Genomic DNA, 20,939 nt, shown 5'->3' with positions numbered 1-20,939 from the left:
ACTTTTCCTTCCTCCTTGTCCCACCATACACACAAGGGCCCAGTTTCCCTTTTCCCAAGCCAAGACACAGGAATGTACCCATCCCTAGTGATTCCTTCCAGCAAATTAAGAAGTGCTGAACTAAGGAGGGTTTCAGTAAAGCAGCATGGCCTCAGCTGAAAAATTTGCTGTTTTTCTCCTTCGATAGGGCACTGTGCAATATTTAAATCCTGTTTCACCAGGCTTAATTCTACCACATCATATATACACCTGTGTGTGCACATTGAATCCTTCACTCAGTTTCCATTCAGGCTGATTTTCGCTGGTCAAAAGCAAGATGCTGTGACTCCAGGAGGACTCTGACCAAAGTCTGGGTCATTTCCATCACAACCATCAGGAGAGGAGCATTTCTTACCACTTACCTGCCCTGGGCTTTACACGAGAGAGATCCAACTTGGGTAAGCAATCCACTACTAACTTAAAACAGGTTATTAATCATTACCATAACAACAATATCACCACAACACACACTTGTACTGCAGAACAACAACAACCACATTAACAATATCAATATTAGGTGTGTGCACACATGCCCTGCGGAACCAGCAGCAGTCTTGACATTCATAAGTGAAGCCAACATCCCTACCTGTGCTGGGGATGCTCAGCAGTTATTCATGTCTTCAGCTGTTTGGAGCCCAGCAACTCCTAAACCATAACAACCACTTTTGAACTGAACACATGTTGTGCTGAAATCTACCTTTAGAAACATACAATATTTAGGTCTGGGAAAGACTGGATTGCAGTTTTCTCAAAACAAGAAACAGGAAAACCAGTGCCCCCTCAACTGCTTCCCAAGCTAAAACAGGACTTTCTAGGACGAAAGAACAGTGCACTCACCCCTGCCCAGTGTGTCTTTGCCATGCTCCTTGTTACTCCGAGGAGGAAAGCAGCTCTGAAGACACTCCTTCCCCTTGCACACATGGTCTTGAGCCAGTTCAGGAGAGGGGCAGGGGAACTGGGCTGCAGGGGAACTGCTGGGCTGAATGCCTGACTTCACAGTGTTAACTGGCCAGAGAATCCTATTATGTGATAGGTAGCAAGCCAGGGACTAATTTATGGAAATTTTGACCTTCAGTCCCCTTTGACATTTTCAGATCAGCCGTAGCCTGTGTGAGACATGAGAGCCCTTACAGTAAGGGGCTCTAAATCAGCCTGTGCAGCTGCTGGAGCCAACGAGCGGGTCAGAGGTAAGAATTCACTGAGGTTCGTGTGTGGGCTGCTCGGTGCCTGTTTGACATTTACAAATCAGTGACATTCCTCTGCACAGCTCAGTGCCTACAAATCGCTTCAGTCACTGAGGAGGGCCCCTCATTTCAGTCAAAGGTGGATTTGGGCATCCTTAGCCTTTCCTTTTGACTTGAGCAAGAACACATCTAAACAAATCCAGCTTTACCACCCTACAGAGGAATCTGCTCCCTCAGGAGAATGCAGTGGGGGCAGTTTTAGGTTCAACCCAACTTCCAAGGACTTTGCACTATCTCTTTGTAGTTTGGGTGTGAAGTCTTTATCCCTAGGTACAGTATTGGACCCCTCACACTTTCACTCGTTGCCACAACAAGTATTGTGTTTGTCCATTTTGTAGCACAAACAGACACAGTCTCATTCCACTGGGTGCTGGGCCAATAACTCAGACCAAGTGAAGGCCAGTTGGATTTCAACAGCTTCCCATGGAAACCTATTCGCCATGAATAAAGCTCCACTGAACTGAGCCATATGAGTGGGCTTGCCCTAGATTTCTCACAGTCTAGACTCTTTTTAGAGAGAAAACATGATGAGAAAAACACAACCAGGGCTGTGGACAAGGTAACATTAGCCTCAACCAGTTATTGTGCAACAAATGACCATATTGGCTTCAGCCAGCCTGACCTGTTTAACCACTGCTGCTTCTCTGAGCCCGAGGTTAATATGGACTCTCCATTCCCCTCCGTGCTGCTCCTCCTGGCTAGAGGCTGTGCTGTGATTTGGGATGCCCTTCCATGGTGTTTAAGGTGACCTTGACCACACGATGGCTGGGATAGGAAGGCCGACTCCTTGGCTGTGTGTGAGAAACTGTGGAGCCAAAGAAAGAGGCGTGAGAGAGCAGAAGGGATGAGGGCTGCCGTGAGGGGATATGGTGGGTTTGAGCACCTTGGGAGCCAAGACCACCATGGTGACCTGAGGCCTTGGTGACGCTGCCCTTTACCACCGCAAAGCGAGGAGGGACGATGGTTCTTGAGAGGATAAAGTCTCTTCCCTCATGCCCACAAACCATGGCACTGGGGGAAAGGCTACTTTGGCAGTGTGGGGATGAAAGAAGGATGATGAAAATCAGAACTGAGGGGGAAATCAAACTCTGAGTGCGGGAAAACTTGTGTCAGCAGTGAGGGAATGAGTGGAGTGAAGCTGTGCCCCTGTGATGGCGTGTCGTATGTGGCGAGGCCCCTTTGCCAGCCTTGGAGCGTGCAGAGGGACAAAAACCAGAACAGAGGGGAAAACGGAACATAACTGAGGGAAAACTCGGACAGCAGTGAGGCGATGAGCAGAGGGCAGCCTCAGCCCTCGGGGAGGTGTGCGGGGACACCCCTGTCCCGCCCGCCGCGCCCGGCGCTGCCCCGTCCCCTCAGGAGGAACAGGGCGGGCGGGCGGCGCCCAACGCGCTCCGTGCCGGGGAAGCGCCCGAGACCGCGCGGCCGGGACAGAGCTGGGGGGCCGGGGGAAGGGGAGGGCGCTCCCCGGCTCCCTCCCACCCTCTCCGGATAAATGAGCCGCCGGCAAGCGGCGGACGGCGCAGGCTGTGGGCGAGCGCGGTGCATCCTCGTCCCGTCCCCCTCCGCGCCCAGCGCTCCCTGCCGGCGGGGCCGCCCCGGGGGCTGCCCGCGCACTCGGCCGCGTCCCCGCGGGGCTGGGCGGGGGGATCGCGCTGCGCTTCCCTCCTCCGGGAACGCCTGAGGGCGGGGGCGGCCGGACGGGCAGGGCCGGGGCCGGTGGAGGGGAGGCGGCCGGGACAGCCCGGTCTGGCTGATGCTGGCGCTGCCCCGCGCAGCACCGGGCTCCGGCAGGCTGGTAGCGGCGCTCGGGACTCAGGAGGGGCCCCCCGGGCTCCCTTCCCCTTCCCTCCCTCCGCGGCGGGCGGCGCTGGAGGATTTTCTCCCGCCGCGGCCCCCTCGCTGTCCCCCAGACATGGTAGGTCACCTCCAGCTGCAAGGGATGGACGAGAGCCTGAAGGAGAAGAGCCGGGAAGGCTTGCTGGACAGTCCGGACTCGGGGCTGCCCCCCAGCCCCAGCCCCCCCTTCTACTCCCTGTCGCCCGGTGAGGGCCGAGCAGGGGGCAGCGGCGGCGCGGACCCCCCGGCCCCGGGCCACCGGCGAGAGGCCAAGGACGGCAAAGTGGTAAGAGCCAAACGCGGGCAGCGGGCTCTGTCCCCTCCGGCCCCGCGGGGGAAGGCTGGCCGAGCCCCGAGCGGGGGCAGGCAGGGGGTGCCTGTGAACACTGCCTGGGCACCCCTGGGCTGAGCTCCCCTCGCCGGCCGAGGGCACTCCGGGCTGCCCGCGGCTGCTGCCGCCCGGTGTTGGCAGCGCCGCTGCTGTGCCAGGCAGGGCTTGGCCCAGGGCCGGGCAGGGATTTTGGATTCACTCACAGAGTGTTGGCAGTTTGGCTGGGTGAACTCTAATAACGGTGCGGGAGTGCAACCCCAGTCCGAACCAAGCTCCCCTGCCCATCTTAGGAGCAGAAGAGTGTGATTGTTTCTCAGTGACACTGCTCTGCCTGGTAGGTGCAGGTTGGAGCTGCATCCATCCGGACCGAGGCAGGGGCTCCCAGCCATCATTACGCCTTGGCATCCCACATCTGGTTTGTGAGGAGCGTGGAGCCGCGTCTGCTGGAGCCCCGGCTGAAAGAAAGACAAAAGTGCCCTTTAGCTGGGGCAGGGTAGGGGTGTGTGTCCGGGGAGTTGCTGCGGGACAGGCTCTGGAAGGGCCGGGTGCCGCTGCCCTTTGCTGGAGCGGGGCTTTGTGCCATCGGCCTGTGTGAAAGGTTTGTAAGCCCAGACAGCTGGCAGAGCACTGCAGGTCTCGCTCAGCCTGATGCTCTGCCAGTGAAGTGGTTGAATGTGGAGTAGGATTTGGGTAGATTTATGATGACTATTATTTTGCTTTATTTGTTTATTTCTATCCCTGAGCTATAAAACCCATTTTTTAAAACAGAGTTCAGAGCATAAGCAATGGTGGTGGAGTTTTTTAAAGGATGATGAAAGTTCTTCCCCAGGGCTCTTTAAAATTTTTTTAAAACATGTATGAAAGATGTTTGGAGGTGTATTCAACACTGTTAATTGGCTTCTATATGGAATGAAAACTGCAGCACAAATCTTTCCATAAGAAAAATTTATCTACCTGTAGTTTAGTGACAATTCAAAGACTTCTTTCCCATAAAGACATTTTGCAATGACTCCTCACACCTTCGTGCACTTTCTCAAGTTCTGAGGCCTTTTGAGCATATTACTGAAAACTGCCTTTTACTCCTGAACATGCCAAAACCTTCCCTGTGAACAATGACTCCTCACAGTGGAGAGGGTGTGAGGTGTTATTATGAAAGTCAAACCTGCTAACACCACAGTTCCTAATATGGAGCCTTACCTGCAGATGCTTGGGCGTGTGTGCCATCTCAGTGGGAGTGTTTATGTACAAAGTCAGCCACACACCTCTGATTTGGCAGCATCAGGCTGTTGCTATGTGTCTGTAAAATAAAATGAGGGAGGAAGGTGAGTGAAGGCTGCTTGGACCAAAAAACAGCAGGGAGGGAGGTGTCTGCAAAACCCTGTAATGGAGATGTGACAGTCTCCATTCCAGTCATGTAACAGTTGGCCACCACTCCATCCAAGAAAGTCCTTAGATATTGAAGAAGAAAGAACATGAGAAAATTTATTTCACTTCATGGGCTGTTAGGATTGAGAGTTTTGGTGCTTGACTCCTACAGGGGAAAAAAGTTATCCTGTGATCTGTATAAGGTAAAATTAAGTTTTTCAATTGTTTGGATCATTAATGAACATTTTAGACACTTCAGAAAAGCTCACACCATAGATGTTTCCAAATTCTGTGTCACATTTCAAGGGTAACCCTGGGCTCCTGCTTAGAGTATGGGTTCCATACATTGGGAATGTGTGGAATTCCATGCTCTTAGCAGGTACAGAAGGTTACAGGGATCCAAATGCTGAAATACTGTTGGACTGTATTACTTAGAGTGGCACTGGGCTCTGCTCTTCAGCTGTTTGGTTCACTGCAAAATAATGAAGTTAATAGGAATTTTCACTCCATTTGACTAGAGAGTTTCACTTCCTCTCATTTCTACTGTGCAAGTACTGTACTTGCAGCTGATATTAAAGCAGGAAAAATATGGGGATCATTGCTTGCTTCATACTTCCAAATTGCGGTGTCTAATTAGCTTTAATTTTGCCATTTTACAAGGGCTTGCAGATCTATGAGCAGTTATGCAACCCATGAATGTGCTTCTGTTTAAGTCTGTTCCTCTGCTGTTCATCAGAGCATGCAGAATTGGCAAATCAATAATTGCAGCTATTTGCAAACCAAGAAATGCTGGTTTTAATTGCCTGTTATATTAGTGTTTGTTTTGCTTTAGAAACGTGACAGAGCCAGGAACACAACCTGCACTCTTTGTGTTGGAATTCTATAAAACCACATATAAGCTTAGTCACCAACAGCCAAGGTTCCAGTAAGTAAAGTTACAATAAATTGCTGTCAGGTGAAGGAAACAACATTCCAGATCTGAGTGAAGTATTTCATACTATTCTTTGCTGCAGAACTACCAAACCACCAGTCTGAACCCAGTTGCATTCTTCTGCAGTCAGCTATTTTGCTCCAACTTCACTAATATGTTCACAAAAATATTTCTGCTTTAGGACAGCCCTTCTCATGCAGACTAAAAGGAGATTGCATGCCCTTCTCGAAGACTTTCTCGTGTGCAAAATCTGTGCTCTCTCTGCTCTGTGTTATTAACTGTGACTCTGAAAAAGTAAACTCTCTGCTCCTTAATAAGCACAACTTTGTTTCTAAGACAATGCACCATTTATTCACATTTAACCAGCCAATTTGGGAGCAGCTTTGGGATCCAAGAAAATATGAAAGGCAATTTAGGGCCAGAGTCATAAATACCACAAGTTCAACACCATTTAGGGACTTTTTTTTTCATTTTACTTGTAGTGGAGGATAAATTGGCTTTTATTTCTTCAAATAAATTCCATGTAGGGAATTTGTCAAGTGTTTTGTGCTTAAGTGCAAATATCCTAAGGAAAATAGAAGGTGACTTTTACTTAGTTCTGCCTTTTAAATCTGAAACATTATTAAATTGATTCTTATGACTCTGGTTACTGAATTCTCAAGACTGTGTCTGTAAAGCTGAGTCAAAAGGAACAGGATCACAAAATAAATTCCTAATAATATGCACAAAGAAGCAGTTGCTGAAAGTGTGGGGAATGAAATGAAATCAAAGTACCTGCTGAGAGTTTTCCCTGTTGTTCTTGCCCTGGGATACAGATTTAGGCTAGAGCTGCTTTTGGATTGTGCTGAAATAAGTGCTTTGCATTCATCACACAACTCCTAATGGATATCAGGGGACATCAAGCTCACATTCATCTGCAGAACTATCCATTGTGCCTTCTTGAAGCAGCAGATTTTATGTTCCTTCCCAACAGTAGAAGGAGCTTTTGCCACTGCAATGACTTCCTGTTACTTTGTAAGAATTAAGTATTTGTGCACACACCCTACCTCAGTGAGTGCTGACTTCTGTGGGACTGTATCCCAGTGAATGTAGGGAATTTCTGCTTACATTCAGCACCAAGAATGACTCAGAATCACTCTTGGGTAGTGGGAAGAGATTCCAGCTTCATCTCAAGTATGGAGAAGGAGACCTTGCCCCTTGGCAACAACAATGGGGTCCCAGCAATGTGGTCCAAGTCAGCATTTATGCCAGCCCTGTTGGATTAATGGCTCATATTAAGAATTTAAAATAAAAAAAAAAAAACAACCAAAAAAAACCTCCAAACCTCAGAACAGCTCTTTCTGATATGCAGCATTTTGAAGACCCCTTGGGTCACAGAGCCAGCATCTCATCCTGCACTGAAAGTGCTTCAGGAATGGGGCAGTGTCTTGTGGGGAACATGGCCATCAAAGGTTTTCCATGTGTAATTTCCATACCTGCCAACTCCTACACTGAAAGCACGTGAGAGGGAGGCCCAGCACCCCAACCTGAGCCAGCTTGCACCTGCACATGGGGCAGGGGATGTGACTCCCAGGGCCCTGTGGGTCCCAGCAGCTCTGGGGAAGCTCCAGGCTGGTGCAGGGAGCAAGGCACCCATCTGGCACCACAGCAGGGTTTGCCTCAGGGCTTGTTGGCAGCCTGGCATCCTGAGCCACTCCCATGGGGCTGGATCCTGCAGGAACTTCCCCAGCTTCAGTTCCATGCCTGTGAACTCTCCTGACAGAAGCTAATCCCACCTGGCTGTTCCCTGTCCCTCAGCCCCATCCAGTTCTGGATATGCACCACTCCTCCTCCTCCTTGGTGAAGGACAGGGAATGACTCTGGGCCTCACTTGATCTGCCTCACCTGATCTGACAGATGTCCCTTCTGGGCAGATCAGGGAAACAGGCATCAGGGTCTCATCATCTGCTCTGAAAAGTGTGGCTCTGATGAAAGACATTGAGGGGGATGTCTTCTAGCTGTTGAATTTGCATTGTGTCCCTACGTAACCCTGTGGATAATAAGCAAAGCAGCACACATTTCCCACTTGAAATAAAAGATAAGCAGGAAGGATGTAATTCTTTGAAATAATAAAGCCCTGCTTTCTACCTGAGGTTTGCATTTGCTGTTATCACCTCCCAATATAATCTCATCCGGCTCTGGTATAAATTACTCGTAATGTGCAATACGTGCAGATATTGGGAAAATAAATGGTCTGTTAAACAAATATTGCTTATCTTCTAGAGCGGAGAATGTAGATGTGTGTCAAATAACTCAGCCAGATCTTTCATTATAGCTGTAAATAACAGCTGAGTAAAGTGACATTTTCATGGACCTGACATGTTACCATAGTGGGAAAATGTGGTGAGAGATTTGCTTATGCCCCAGCTAAGCTAGGAGCTGGGAATTTGGGAAGCTGTATCCTGTTTGTAACCCTGACACTTGGGAAGCTGTTTCCCCTTACAGTCCCTAGAGATCTAATGCCACATCTTGGTGCCTTCCACGTAATGACCATAGCAAAAGGAGTCGGTCAGTTCTGGTTTTTTGTGCTCTCTGGGGGAAGGTTTTGGGGATTTATTTATTTCAAGTCACGTTAATTTCCTTTCCTTTTTCTCGCTTTGCTGCCTGGAATTTGGCAACTAAAGAACAGTCAATGCTGTAGTTGAGCTGTAGATTGAATTCCGTTCAGCAACCAATTTTATCTGTGTTTATCTATCTGCTACTTGCAAAAAGCAGAGTTTAGCTGCCCAGGCCGTTACATGCCTGAAAGGCATCAGAGTTAAGGCAGAGGGAAAAATGCAGCCAAACAAGAAAGCTCTTCAACTTTTTAATAATACTGTAACTCTTTGCTGGTTGACACAAATTATGTACTGGAAAAGAAATAAAAATAATAGCTCATTTACTGCCTAATATTCACCTTGGAACAAGTTGTAAACATGGGAGTCACTTTTTTGATATCTCTGGTTTCTTTCATTTTGTCTTCTCAACCTTCCTTGCCTACCAGACTCCTGTCCTTAAGGATGACAGGGTTGTGGTGTCTTTTGTGAAGCTGCATTTGGTAAGTACCAGCACAGCTCCAGTTACTGGGGACAGATGAATCAGGTCACCACTGCAGCGTTCCAGCACAGGAACCCTTGGATAGACAGACCTCTGCTATGGATCACTCGTGGATGGCCTGGTCTGAAGTGATGTGTGCTTCTCCTCTTCACCATCAGTGACCTCCAGGAGTGTGCGGCAAGCTCTGCTCCCTGCAACTCTATCCATAGTGCAGGATAATACAGAAACCTACCTTATTTGTGGAGTGTCTGGAGATCACCAAAAGATTCCTGAAACAAGCCAGGGATCCTGATTTTCTGCAGGGACCTCAGCAGTCCAGTGCTCCTCTTCTTTCAGCTATCCCTGTGCAGAAGGAAAAAGAATTGAGTCAGTATTTTTTGACAGGCAAAACATTTTTGTTTTCTTTTTTTTTCCTTAAAGCAGATTGGAAGGAGTTGGTGTCAAACTCCTGCCAAAAAGCCAGCTTTTGACATGTGCCAAGCATATAACGTTTCAGCCCCAAAGACAAATCTTTTGGAAAGCTCATATCCTCTGTTCCTTGCTTCCCAGCTCCAGGTGACTTGCAGGAGCCGACATTTCAGAATATCACTGGAGGGAAAACAAAATGTCACCTGAAGTGCCTTTCAGTGGCTGCTGTGTGAAACCTTTGGTTGCTGTGTAGTGACCCCTTCATGCTGTGCAAGCAAATCAGTTGCTGTTTGGTGAGCAGCCTGCAGGGTCTTAGAGGTCTCTATTTTTAGGCCATGCTTTGTAAGTTATTTACATCTTCCATGTGCAGACTTCCAGGTTACTTCAAGGTTTCTGACCTCCAGCAGCTCACAGAAGAGAGGTCTGAGTCTGTAATGCTCTCAACAGGCAGTAGAAATCCTGGCTTTGGCCTGCCAATGTTCACAGTTGTTCCAGCTTTCTAAACTAAGCCAAGCCTGCAGGTCTGAAGTTGGTGCTCATCCACAGCATGTGAAATATCTTTTGCCACCCTTCCCTGCCCAGAGCAAGGTTAACTGTAACCCCCAAAGGAAATAGCCTCCTCACCACCCCATCCAGAACTAACCTGGAGAACACTTAATCCTGCTCTCACCAAGTTCAGCTGTAAATTTTGGACTCTGATTGATGTCAGCCATGCATGCCAGTGCCTCTGTTTCTCTGTGCACTGTTTCTCTTGTTTCTCTGGTGTTGTTTCTGCAGCGTGTTCTTGTTTCCTGCTCCCTGCTGTTCCCTTGTGCTGCCCTGCCCACGCTCTGACCGAGCAGCACCCCGGTGCTCAGCGGGCTGGGAAGGCTTTTCCCAGGCACACACTGGGGGCCAGGTGCCCCAGCAATGTTCCTGCTAAGCCACAGGAAGGACTTGGTAGCATCTCCTGCATCCTGGGGATGTTTGGAGCACACTTAGTGTCAGCATTCATTAGCAAGAAGTCTGAAGGCTTGTTTGCCTGGAAGCACTTCCTTGAAACTGCTTCTTTAAACAGGGGCACGTATCCCAGCCTTGTTTCCTTCACCAGCTCAAGCAATGTGCATCCCTCTGCAGGTGAACCCCCAAAGGGCAGCCTGCCTGCTGTTCACAAAGCTCACAAGCATGTGCAAATGGTGTTTGACTCCTGCACACAAATGAACCTCTTCCCATGTACAAAATGCCTTTAGAAAGAGCTCTGGCCATGTGCAGACTGTTACAAGCTGGACATCTGCATCCTTGTGAACTGAGGCTTGTCTGATGTAAACAATTCACATTTCAGAAGCAAAGAGCTTTATTTATGACCAGAAAGGCTGCCCTTGCCCTCCCCTGTCAAGAGTGTTGAAAGCAGTTCAGGAATGAACTTTGCCTTTTGGCCTGTTTTTGCTAGGGAGGGTGAATATATATATATTTTCCCCTTTTCTCCTCATAACTATGCAGATACTGTTCTGTTTAGACAATGGAACAGAAATATTCAATCAAAAAGAGGGGCTGGCCATTTTATTTTATAGTACAACTTTACACCGTTATAAATTGCAGGGATATTTCAGTATGAAAAGAAGAAACAGCTTTGTGACTTTGGACACAGAATTGAAGGGCTTGGCAAATTCAGATGGAGCAGTGACATTTTTTGCCTTAGCCTGATGCAGAAGGCCCAAACCAGTAGAGGAAAGCAGACCTCAGCTAGCCATCTACAGACCCTGCACAGAGGCTGCCAGCCATTCCTTTAAAGAGATCCTGTGTCCCTGGGTGTCATAAATATCTGCTGACAGAAAAGCAGTGGCAGAGACTGAAACCTGCAGTGACATTTTTCCAGGAGGGCAGGATTAGGCTGAATTAGCTGCTGGGTTTGATCCAGGCACCAGACACAGGATCCCTATAGGTGGGAACTGGTGTTTAACAGCACTCCAATATAGAGAAGTGGGATTAGTCATTTCTGTGGTGGGCAGAGGAGCCTAGGCTGGTCTGTGACAATTTGTCGGAGTTAGTTCACGGTGCAGTTAGTCTTAAAAATCCAGTTTTTGGTGTCATGAATTGGATCCACTCCATTCATTATAAAGTCTTGGCTTGCAACTGGCTTCCTGCATTGCAGAGGCCACAAGGTGCCCCAGTGTCTCACCCCACCCTCAGTTTTATGGTTAACAAGAATGTCCTTTGGAGCTCGAGAGCCATTTTTGGCACAGAGACTTTGGGAACAGCAAGTCTATCACTTCCTCTGCTGTATTGTTTCAAGGGATGCATGATTTTATGTACATATTTGTACTTATATCTGTAAAAATACATATAGATGTCTCACTTCAGTGGACCTACATCCTTCAAGTCAGCAGCCTTAGGCCCTATCACCGTGTTAGGTCAGACATGGAGCACTTCTCCATGCTGACACATTTCGAGTGTTTCTAAGACTTGTTAATTACTAGCAGTAAAGGCAATATCAGGGCTAAAGAAAACTCAAAAACAATTGCAATTCCTGTGAGAAACGAGAAAGGAGGAAGCAAAGGCAAGGTTAAATCTCAACAAACAGATACTGCAGCATGAAGTGACAGAGATGTGGGCACAGTCACGTACCTGGGAGGTGTGCTGGGGCAGAGGGAGGTGTTGGTAGGTGAGCACAGTCCAGGTGTTGTGTTAGGCTGCTCAGCTGCCAGCCACAGCACGTTATGAACTGTGCCAGCCCCATCTGTTGTGTCCCAACACTTGCTGTGCTCTCCTTCCCTGCAGATGCCTTATCTGCTGCTGAACCCGTCCATGCCAGAGATAAGGCCTCGAATGTACCCGGTGTTTTTTGGAGAAAGCATTGAGGTCAACCCTGAGCCCGTGCAGGAAATCAGGTACAGATGGGATTGGGTGGGGAGATGGGGATTTCTGTCTTCTTTTCTGGTGCTTCTGCCAAAAATTAAAATGTGTTTACAAATGGGAGTCATGGTTATTTTGATGGAGAAGGAAGGACAGGTGGGAGGGTAATTCCTGAATTAAAGCCACTGACAGCAGCACAGGCAGAGGCGAGGAGGTTTTGACAGAAGGCAGCTTTCCTTCCAAGGCTAGCTAAAATCCAAGGCTGTGAGAGAAAACCATTACCATCTGTGGGCTTGATGGCCTGCACTAAGTAATCTGATGGTCTTCATACTGTGCCCAGATGACTTGTATCTTCAGAAGAAGCAACACCCTTCTAATTGGCACCTGTTTTTGTTCACTCTTGCCACAGAGAAGCCAACATTAGACAGCCCACAGAGCCTGAATGAGCTCCTCTGTGTGAGGAGATGCTAACTCAAGCCAGTGATGGAGATGTTCTGCCCTCCTGTGGGGCTGGTGCTGTGGCCAGTGGATAAATATTGGTCTTTGCTCTTCTTTTGCTGATGTGGAATGTACCCTGCAAACAGCATGGAGCAGTTAGACACAGCTTGGGGCAGGGACAGTGGGAGGACTGTAAATCCCCTCAAACCTATGCAGAAGTCTCTCTGGAAATGTACCCCAGTAAATCTCTGCTGGCTGAGGAACTGCCAGCGGGCATGTTTTTATGGTGATTACATCGGAGTCCTGTTTTATGTGTGCTGAATGACTTGCTTACACCCTAGCTGTGCAAAACACATTACAGCAGCTCAGATTACACGTGGTGCACAATCAGTCAGCCCCCCTCTGGGTGGAGGTAATGACAAGCACACACCCAGCTTTTAATCTTTTTTACGTGGAGCTGCACATTCCTTGGCTGCTGATTGCTGGAGGAGCGTTTGGGGAGCGGGGAAAACCACTGGAAGTCCTGCTCTTCCCCATGGCTAGGGATTCCAGAAAAAGCTCTTTTTCTGGCCCAGTGTCTGCACATCCTTTCTGGATGACTGCAGAAAAAAGGCAGGGCCATGATGTCCTAGCTTTTGTGGTTCTTCATCTGTTGGCAGTTCAAGTGGCCAATTCCTTTGAGACCAGTGGCTTGGGTGTTGGGCAGCCGTAGCCCACAATGTCCCTTTGCTTTACCTGCTCTTTCAGCATTGCTTGGATTTTTTGTAGGCTCCAGCAACCAACCTCACCCCTCATCTCCCAGCACTCAGATTTTAGCTGGTTTTGGGCATTTTTGTGCAATGATGGCAAGGTGGTATAAAGAAAAAAGACAAACAGCCCTGACAGCTCGACAGGTCCATCACAGGGTGTTTGTCTGCCTCCAGTGAAGCTCTCAGGGCTGAGCTGAGGCCCCAGTGGCACCAATGGAGAAAACCAGAGGAAGAAGAGCATTGCTTGGAGCCCATGCAACAAGGTGTTTTCTGCCCTGGTATGACCACATTGCAGAAATGCTGAGATGGATTCACAGCAAGGTGGGGCTCCAACAAGATTCCCCAGCAGGACAGAGTCCTCTTGCCTTTGGGTTGTAGAGCTGGCATGTGCCCCAGTGTCTGTGCAGTAGGAGGTGGCAGATGCTGCCAGCTTCGAAGGGTTGGAGAAGAGTCCTGCCTGTGTTGCCTCCCTTGCTGCCCTGGCTGTGCCCCTGATGCCTTGCTGTCCTCTGCAGGTGCAATTCCGAGGTGAAGTACGACTCGGAGAAGCGCTATCGGGATGACATCATCTACGGCCCCATCCCCACCGTCACCACCTACAGCGAGACCGTCATCGCCGCCCCCAACTGCACCTGGCGCAGCTACAAATCCCAGCTGACCTTCGAGCCCCGCCAGCGGCCGCTGAGGTTCCAGAGCACCACCATCATTTTCCCCAAGCGTGCCAAGAACATTTACAGGACCACCCTCAACTACAGCTTGGGTTGTGCCAAGCGCTGGTTTGCTTCCAGCGTGCAGCTGGAACTGTGTGAGGAAACCAACCCGTGCGTCATGTACGGCGAGAGCCTCTGATCCGCCCGGCCACTGAGTATTCGCGGCTGGAGAGCAGCTCTGGGCAAGGCTGAACTGGCTGGGAGGAGGCTGGCAGGGCACAGGATGGTTTTGATCAGTGAGAGGCTGGCTTGTATTTTGCGACGTTCCTGACATTCGTGATCTGGATTTTATTTTTGGGGTTTGTTTTTGTTTTTTACCCCGGGTGTATCTATTTTTGGCTTGTGTTTAGATGAAGTCAAGATGACAAAGGACCCCGTTACCCGTAGCAGAATGATGCCTTATGAGCTCTGTAGGTCTTGTCTAGCACATAGGTGAGAGTCACTGTGAGCTTCAGAGCTATTTTGGTCTCTGCAAAGGCAAGACCAACTGCAGAGTCAGCGTCTGGTCAGCACAGCACACTCCAGGCCGGATCTCTTTCAGAGCTGACATGCAGAGGAGGAGGTTATTTGTACCAGTACATCACAGCTTGCTCCAACAGCTCAGCTGAGTGAGAGCTGCCCTATTACAGCACCACAGTCACCCCACTTCCTGAGAGGAGTGGAGACTGTCCCAGGAAAAAGAGGATTTAAACAGGTCCCCCAGCTCTTGCTAGCAGCTGGATGTCTGTATACCATGGCAAGGCACAGCACAAGCTGGAGATGGGAGAAGGGCCTGCTCTGATGCACTGACACATCTGTGAGCCCAGCCAGGAGTAAGCAGGGAGACTGAGGAAAATGAACAGCTGAAGGGCAAGTTTCTAAAAATGACAGAGAGATTTAGGAGCCCAGTGCCCTTTTATCAAAAGCATTGTAAGACCAAGTGTGCCATGTTGTTCACTGCCTCTGACACCTAATTTAAGGGATCTGTATGCACTTGCAGCCCTTCTGAGTTTCGGGGTGTGGCTGGATTGCAGGGAGGAGTGTAGAGCAGGAAGATGCTCCCAGCTTGTTTGAAGCCTCTCAATAGTTTCCATATTTGTGGCATGGGCAGCTTTTCTGCCTGTAGAGGAGCAGCCAAACTTTCAGTGTAGAGTTTGAAGGATTGAAGAGCCCAGATCCATCCAGGTTTTCCTCAATCAGCCAGGCTGTAGCACTAAAACCAGGTACTTTGCAAACAGCTGAACTGTCTCTGCAGAAGGACCAAGAAACAGTGAGCAGGACTCAGTGCAGCCATCCTGAGGTAAAACATTCCCCACTCATGAATCCCATCTCCTGGTATATCTTCACTCTGGTCTCTTGCTGAAAATCTGCAAGACCCTGGATTCCCACAAACATATAACTTTTGAAAATAGCATGGAATTGTCTCCAAAAATCTTACCAAGAATTTTTGCATGCTGCTCAGACTTAGAAATAACCATGCAGCTCCGGAAATTAATTTCCAGCTTTCTCTCTTCGAAACTTTCCATTTTGTTCCTGACTTGCTGTGAGTCTGATGGAGTTATTTCAGAACACAGCTGAGCAGCCAAGTCAGAAAGCGTATTAACAATGTCAACAAGACATAGCTGATTGCCCAGAACAGTTGACGCACAAACCCAGTGAGATTAAAAAAAAAAAGTCTGAAAAACTTGAAAAAATAATGAAATTAGTAACATATAAAGATACTTTTTCCATCAGTTTCAAAAAGCAGTTGGTAAATGTGACCAGAACTGTGACCTTTATGAAACAGAGTTCTCTTGTTTAAAATGTAGCACAGTTTTTCCACCAGAGGTAAATATAAAGTCTTTAAATACAAACTTCAGTCCTGACAGCTGAAGCATCATTAGTGCTGAAAGATGTGTGTTATGGCAGTGCTGAACTCTGCCTCTCTACTGGGAGTTAGGACATGGTAGGAAGAAACCTCTCAAAGGATTTCCAAGGCTTCCACCTACTGTTGAATTCTTTACAGCAACACAAACAAGGATTGTATTTGTTAGTGGTCAGATTCTGCTGTCACTGTCTGTCAGCATCAAAGCCTGGAAAAGCAGCATCTGCCTCCAGAGGGATTATTATGCCTGAAGCAACCCTTCTCCCCAGGGCTCCAGCAAGCAGGAGAGCTGGCTTAGCAGCAGGGGGTTGGTGCTTGGATGAACGTGGTCCCAGTGCAGTGAGGTTGGTGATGCACTTACTTGCTGGTTCATCTTGAGGTCTGTCCTGCTGAGTGAGCCTTGGGAGCAGGGGAAAGACCCCTCTGCCTTCTGGGGACACGAGGAGCCTCTGGGGGCTCAGTGCCTGCATCCCTGGGAGTCTGTGCCAAGGGGCAGGTTTCCAAGCAGTGTGATCCAGGTCCAGAAGCAAGGCCAGTACTCACACCCAGGAGATCCCTGCATGATGACAGACAGAGTGGGCTGGTGGAGACAGGCTGACCTCAGAGCTAAGACTCTCCCTGTTCTGACCACACATCAGGCTTTGCTCCTTTTAACAGCTGGATTATTCCCCTGCTTTGAGCACAGAGCTGCTGTTCTTGATCATGCTGGTCTTTGAGTGGGACAGGTTTTCCCCAGAAAAACCCTTTCATCATGACTGCTGCAGGTTTCTGCCCACTCTGTCCACTGTTAGTTCTGTTTCCTGAATATCATCTGCAACAGTAAGAGAGAATTCAAGGCAAGCCAAGAAAACCTAGTGTGCAAATACAAATCCAGCAGAGAGACTGAACCTCAACCTGGACTTTCACCACACAGGGAGAAGGGCTGCTGAGGCAGAGTCTCACAGGTGGATGTGACCCCTGGGAGGGTGCAGTGGAGGGCTGCATCCTTGGCACTGGAGGGTCCCACACACCCAGCCCAGGCCTCTTTGAAGCTTCATGCTTTGTTTTCTCTGCAAATACACTAGAAGTGACCTAACATGTTCCTGCTCCTTTGAGTTTAAGCAGCTTTTCAGGTCTTGCCATTTTAGAGAAAAAAAAAGCAGATAGAAGGCAGTTGGGTTTCCAGGCTGCTGCACGTTTTGAGCTGTGTAGCCACAGTGGCTATGGTGGGACTGTCAACCCTGGGCCACATCCAAACTGAGACATTGCCAAGTGCCTGAGATCTGGAGAAATTTTTGAGAAATACCTTTGTATATGGTATCGCCCATGGGTCCATCACAAGCTGCTTTTGTTCTGAGCAAAAGGGTCTTTGTTTTTCCTGGGGTCAAGGAAACCACAGAGAGTAAAGTCTTCACCCTTGCCTGGGCACACATCCCAACCTGCCTGCCCACTCCCTGTCCCTGCTGCTCCCATCCCTGTGGCTGGGTTAGGCAGTGGTAGAAAAGCCAAAGTTCATCTTACTCATGACTGGGAAAAGAGATGGCTTTTTTGTTTTGCTTAAACACCAGAAACTGAATTGTGTTTTTGTGTTGCCAATGAAGAATCACTTTGTGCAGCCAAGAAATGTCTTATGCCATACCTGTAGTCTGTTTGTACATCTAAAAGGAACAATTAGTCCCACTAGGGAGGTACTTTTCTTTTCAAGGGAGTGTTGTTAATCTCAGCCAACAGATCTTTGTTCCTGTATGTTTTCTCAAAGATAAAAGTGATAAATTTAGACCATGGAAAGGTGAGTTTCCTTGAACAGCTGGGACTGTGGCTACAATATTTCTCCCCAGGATCCTGATGTGCATGTTGCCCACAGCTCTGCAAGCCTGATGGGTAAAGTCAGACACTGCCTTTATCTTTTTGACAAGAGGAAGATTGCTTTTTCAATATGGAAAGTCCTTGTCTCAAAGGGGGGTTCTCTCTTCCCTTCATCCCTATGATTCTTTTGCCCTGGAATGCAACAGAGCATGCTCATGTCTGGTCTGCCTGCATTGCTGTCATTGCATCTGGGGCCAAAAAGATGAAACCCATACCAAATATTGAACTTTCAGAAGCTGTGGAATACGTTGCACAAATGCAGAGAACAACTTTGACCAAAAGTTTACTGCTTGTCTATTTTCTGCCTTTTTTTTCCCCTTCCTCAGCCAGCTCTACTTTCCTCAATGTGAAATATAGACAGATTTGCACCCTGGGTGCACGCTTTCTGGGACTGATGAAATGGTGTTTGGGTGTTGATAGCAGTGTTTGAGTGAGCTGCTGGTCAGAGAAGTGAATGCTGTTTACTATTTATGTTGAGTGTGTCTTAAAAAAAATGGGAAAGGTCACCAGAAGGCTAATGAGCAAAAAAGACTTTGTAGAGCAAACTGAAGACTAAAGACTGTGTGAGTCTGACATAGAGGTGAAAGGTTCTGTGTGTGAACACTGTGAGCTAGGATATTTAGCCATTGGGGTTTTAACCTGCCTCTTTTCCTGTAGGAAAAGGCATCTTTGCCTTTTTTAGAGCTGAAACAAAATCAGCTCCATCCTCTGTCACAGTTACTCAGTCCTGCTGAGGTCTGTGAGCATCAGCATTCCCCAGGCTCACAAGGAGCTCTCTGTGCATCAATCAAACATGCACAGAGCTGTGCCTCTGTGGAGATGGGGAAATGCTTTACAGGGGATGATGGATCTTCTTGTGGGATATTCAGATTTTTATTGCCAGATACAGTCTGCTCCCTGAGGATCACCTGATCACTCACAAATTGATCTGTACTGAACATCTCCCCTAAAGCTCTATAACCATTGGATTTTATAAGTCTTGGGAGGCACTGATTCTTTTTCAGATACTGTAATGGCCATCAAAATGAGCAAAGTATCCTATCATGAATTGTGACCTGAGGATGGGATTGAAAGGTGTCTGAAGGTTAGAGAAGGAAGAAGAGAACTTATAAGTGGTGGAAATGCATAAGGATGTGTCATATTTTTATTTTTGTAAGTCTGGTTCTCTAAGTGCTTATAAAGTACTTTACTGTTGTATATGTGGTGATGCAGTAGCTCACAATATCTTTTTATTTTTGTATATTCCTTCCTCCACCATAATCCCTTTCTGTTCAACTCATAGAGAGTAATTTAAGAAGACAAAATTTATATATCGTAATAAAATGCTCAAACCCTCATTCTGATATATGCAGAGTTTCCTTCCTCTTCCATATCCCTTTCCTTGGTGCCTAATGCCCTTTTTCCATCCAGAGGGAACATTTCTGGTGTGTCCATCCCTTTCTGTGGATTTCAGCACAGCTCCCATGGATGGGTGGCTGTGGCACAGTCAGTGCTGTGATGTGCAAACCCTGCTCTGTGTGCTCAGGGAAAGCTGAAAAGCTCAGGAGGAGCTCTCAGAGGCAGTTTTTACCTTTCAGGATTCCCCTGGTTATCAGTTTGACCATTTCTTCACTCTAAATTTCCCTATTCAGCTTCATCTTGTTCTACCAAGCTATGAAGCCTGGTGTTGGATCTAGACAATTCCTCTCCCAGCTTTTCCATGGCCTTCAAGGGCAGGAAGAACCCACACAATGCTTATTTAATATTGAGGTATCCACATTCTGGTGCACTGTTGGGATCCCCCCTATGTCCTGGCTTCTCAAATCACCATGGTGGATGAGCTGCACTGGAGCTAAAACTGTGCCTGGCCATGAAATTAATTTTAAAGCCATTACTGTGAATGCCTCAAGCTCACCAGCCAGCCATTAGTAGAGACCTCTTTGTCTTCCAAGACCCAAGATGTCTGCAGGGAGAATCTGACACTAATCCTTATGGAAAAATCATTGGATTTATAGGGATGAAGTCAATAGGCTTGGATGAAAACAGCTGTAAAACTGAGGAATGGAAAGGAGAAGCAAAGCCATGTTATGCAAGAAGTTTGCTTCAGCTGCAGGGTAAGTGCCCATGTCCTCATCCCAAGGTTTTTGACACAAATCATGGCTGAACTGCTCCTGGGATGAAGGATGGGAGACAAGCTCATGGCTAAGAACCTGAGGAGACACAAGGTGGAGAAGGCAGGGGTTGTGCAGGCTGGGTGAGTCCACTGGCTGACACCCAAATGCCAGATGAAGGACATGTGCATAAAACCATAAAATGTGAATGCTGTCCAGTGGAGATTCCTGAGGTGGCAGCTAAATCCTCAGCAGCAAAAGCAGTATTAGATGCAGGATATGTGTTTTGGCAAGTGTGCTCAGATGAGCTAACCCCTAAGCTAGTGGCTTTTACTGTGCTAGTTGAATGTTGTAAATTTAAGCAGATGATGCTTGGTATTAGTTTTGCTCCTGGGATATTTCAGAGAGTAATTGCACATATCTCTGAGGGATTACAAGGTGCTGAAGTTATAATGGATGGACTTTGAATTTAAACTACATGCCTTCAGGAACAGAAGGAAAGGTTTAGGCTGGTTTTACAGACAGCAAGAATGCTGAATATAAAATGCCAAAAGCCTCACCTAAAAGAATTTGCTGATTATGGGCAGCTACAAATTAAATAACAATAAAACTCCACATGGCTGGGGTCCCTATTCCACTCAATAAAGCAGAACTGTAAGGAAACAATAGATGCCTTCAACAAATTTCATTCCACAGCTATTTACAGTTAACAAACAATGGAAAGATTTTCCAGAGAAAGAGCCTTACCTGATCCTGGAGCAGTAAAAACATCCCCCTGCTGCCAAACCATCAGTTCAAATCCCATGTGCCAGACCTGGGATCTTTGCTCTCCATCAGCAGATGGCAATGTCACAGCCTGGACCTGCAGAAGTGTCTTTGGAAGTTCTAGGCAATGCCAAGCAGCTGGAGGTTATATTGTCCTCAAAAATGTCAGGAATCTCTTACAATGCCAGAGGAATCACCAAAAGCATGCCTGGAGTGATGCCACTGGTAGGAACTGTCTCCTCTGGCACAGGACACTGAACTGCCACTTAATCCATCTCTGTGGGGAGACTGGAATGGGAGACTGGCCCAGCAGATCCATCTCTGTCCCCTGAGCTGACCCACAACTATCTCCCCCAGAAACCATTCCAGGATGACTGAATCCACCTGGGATGCTTCAGGTGCAGCTCTGCAACCTCCTCCTGTCCTGTGTCTCAG

The 20,939-nt window shown here is 47.9% G+C and overlaps 1 protein-coding gene across 1 annotated transcript; it reads left to right on the top strand.

The window, feature by feature from the left end:
- The first annotated feature begins 3,031 nt into the window (after positions 1 to 3,031).
- Positions 3,032 to 18,996, top strand: RFLNA (refilin A). Its single transcript, XM_056504600.1, has 3 exons — positions 3,032 to 3,408; positions 11,990 to 12,099; positions 13,767 to 18,996. Exons 1-3 carry the CDS (start codon positions 3,040 to 3,042, stop codon positions 14,098 to 14,100), a joined length of 813 nt encoding a protein of 270 aa, XP_056360575.1. The 5' UTR covers positions 3,032 to 3,039; the 3' UTR covers positions 14,101 to 18,996.
- The last annotated feature ends 1,943 nt before the right edge of the window (positions 18,997 to 20,939 follow it).

This window comes from Oenanthe melanoleuca, chromosome 15 (assembly GCF_029582105.1).
Source record: "Oenanthe melanoleuca isolate GR-GAL-2019-014 chromosome 15, OMel1.0, whole genome shotgun sequence".
Lineage (NCBI taxonomy): Eukaryota > Metazoa > Chordata > Aves > Passeriformes > Muscicapidae > Oenanthe > Oenanthe melanoleuca.
Note: the sequence above shows the minus strand (reverse complement) of the source record. Positions and strands in the feature narration are given on the sequence as shown.

Bases quoted from the DNA above. Each gene is read 5' to 3' on its own strand.
- RFLNA (XM_056504600.1), top strand. From the start codon at position 3,040: ATGCTGGCGCTGCCCCGCGCAGCACCGGGCTCCGGCAGGCTGGTAGCG. The intron at 3,409-11,989 runs GTAAGAGCCAAA...CCTTCCCTGCAG, and splicing joins AGGCCAAGGACGGCAAAGTG to ATGCCTTATCTGCTGCTGAA. The intron at 12,100-13,766 runs GTACAGATGGGA...TGTCCTCTGCAG, and splicing joins GAGCCCGTGCAGGAAATCAG to GTGCAATTCCGAGGTGAAGT.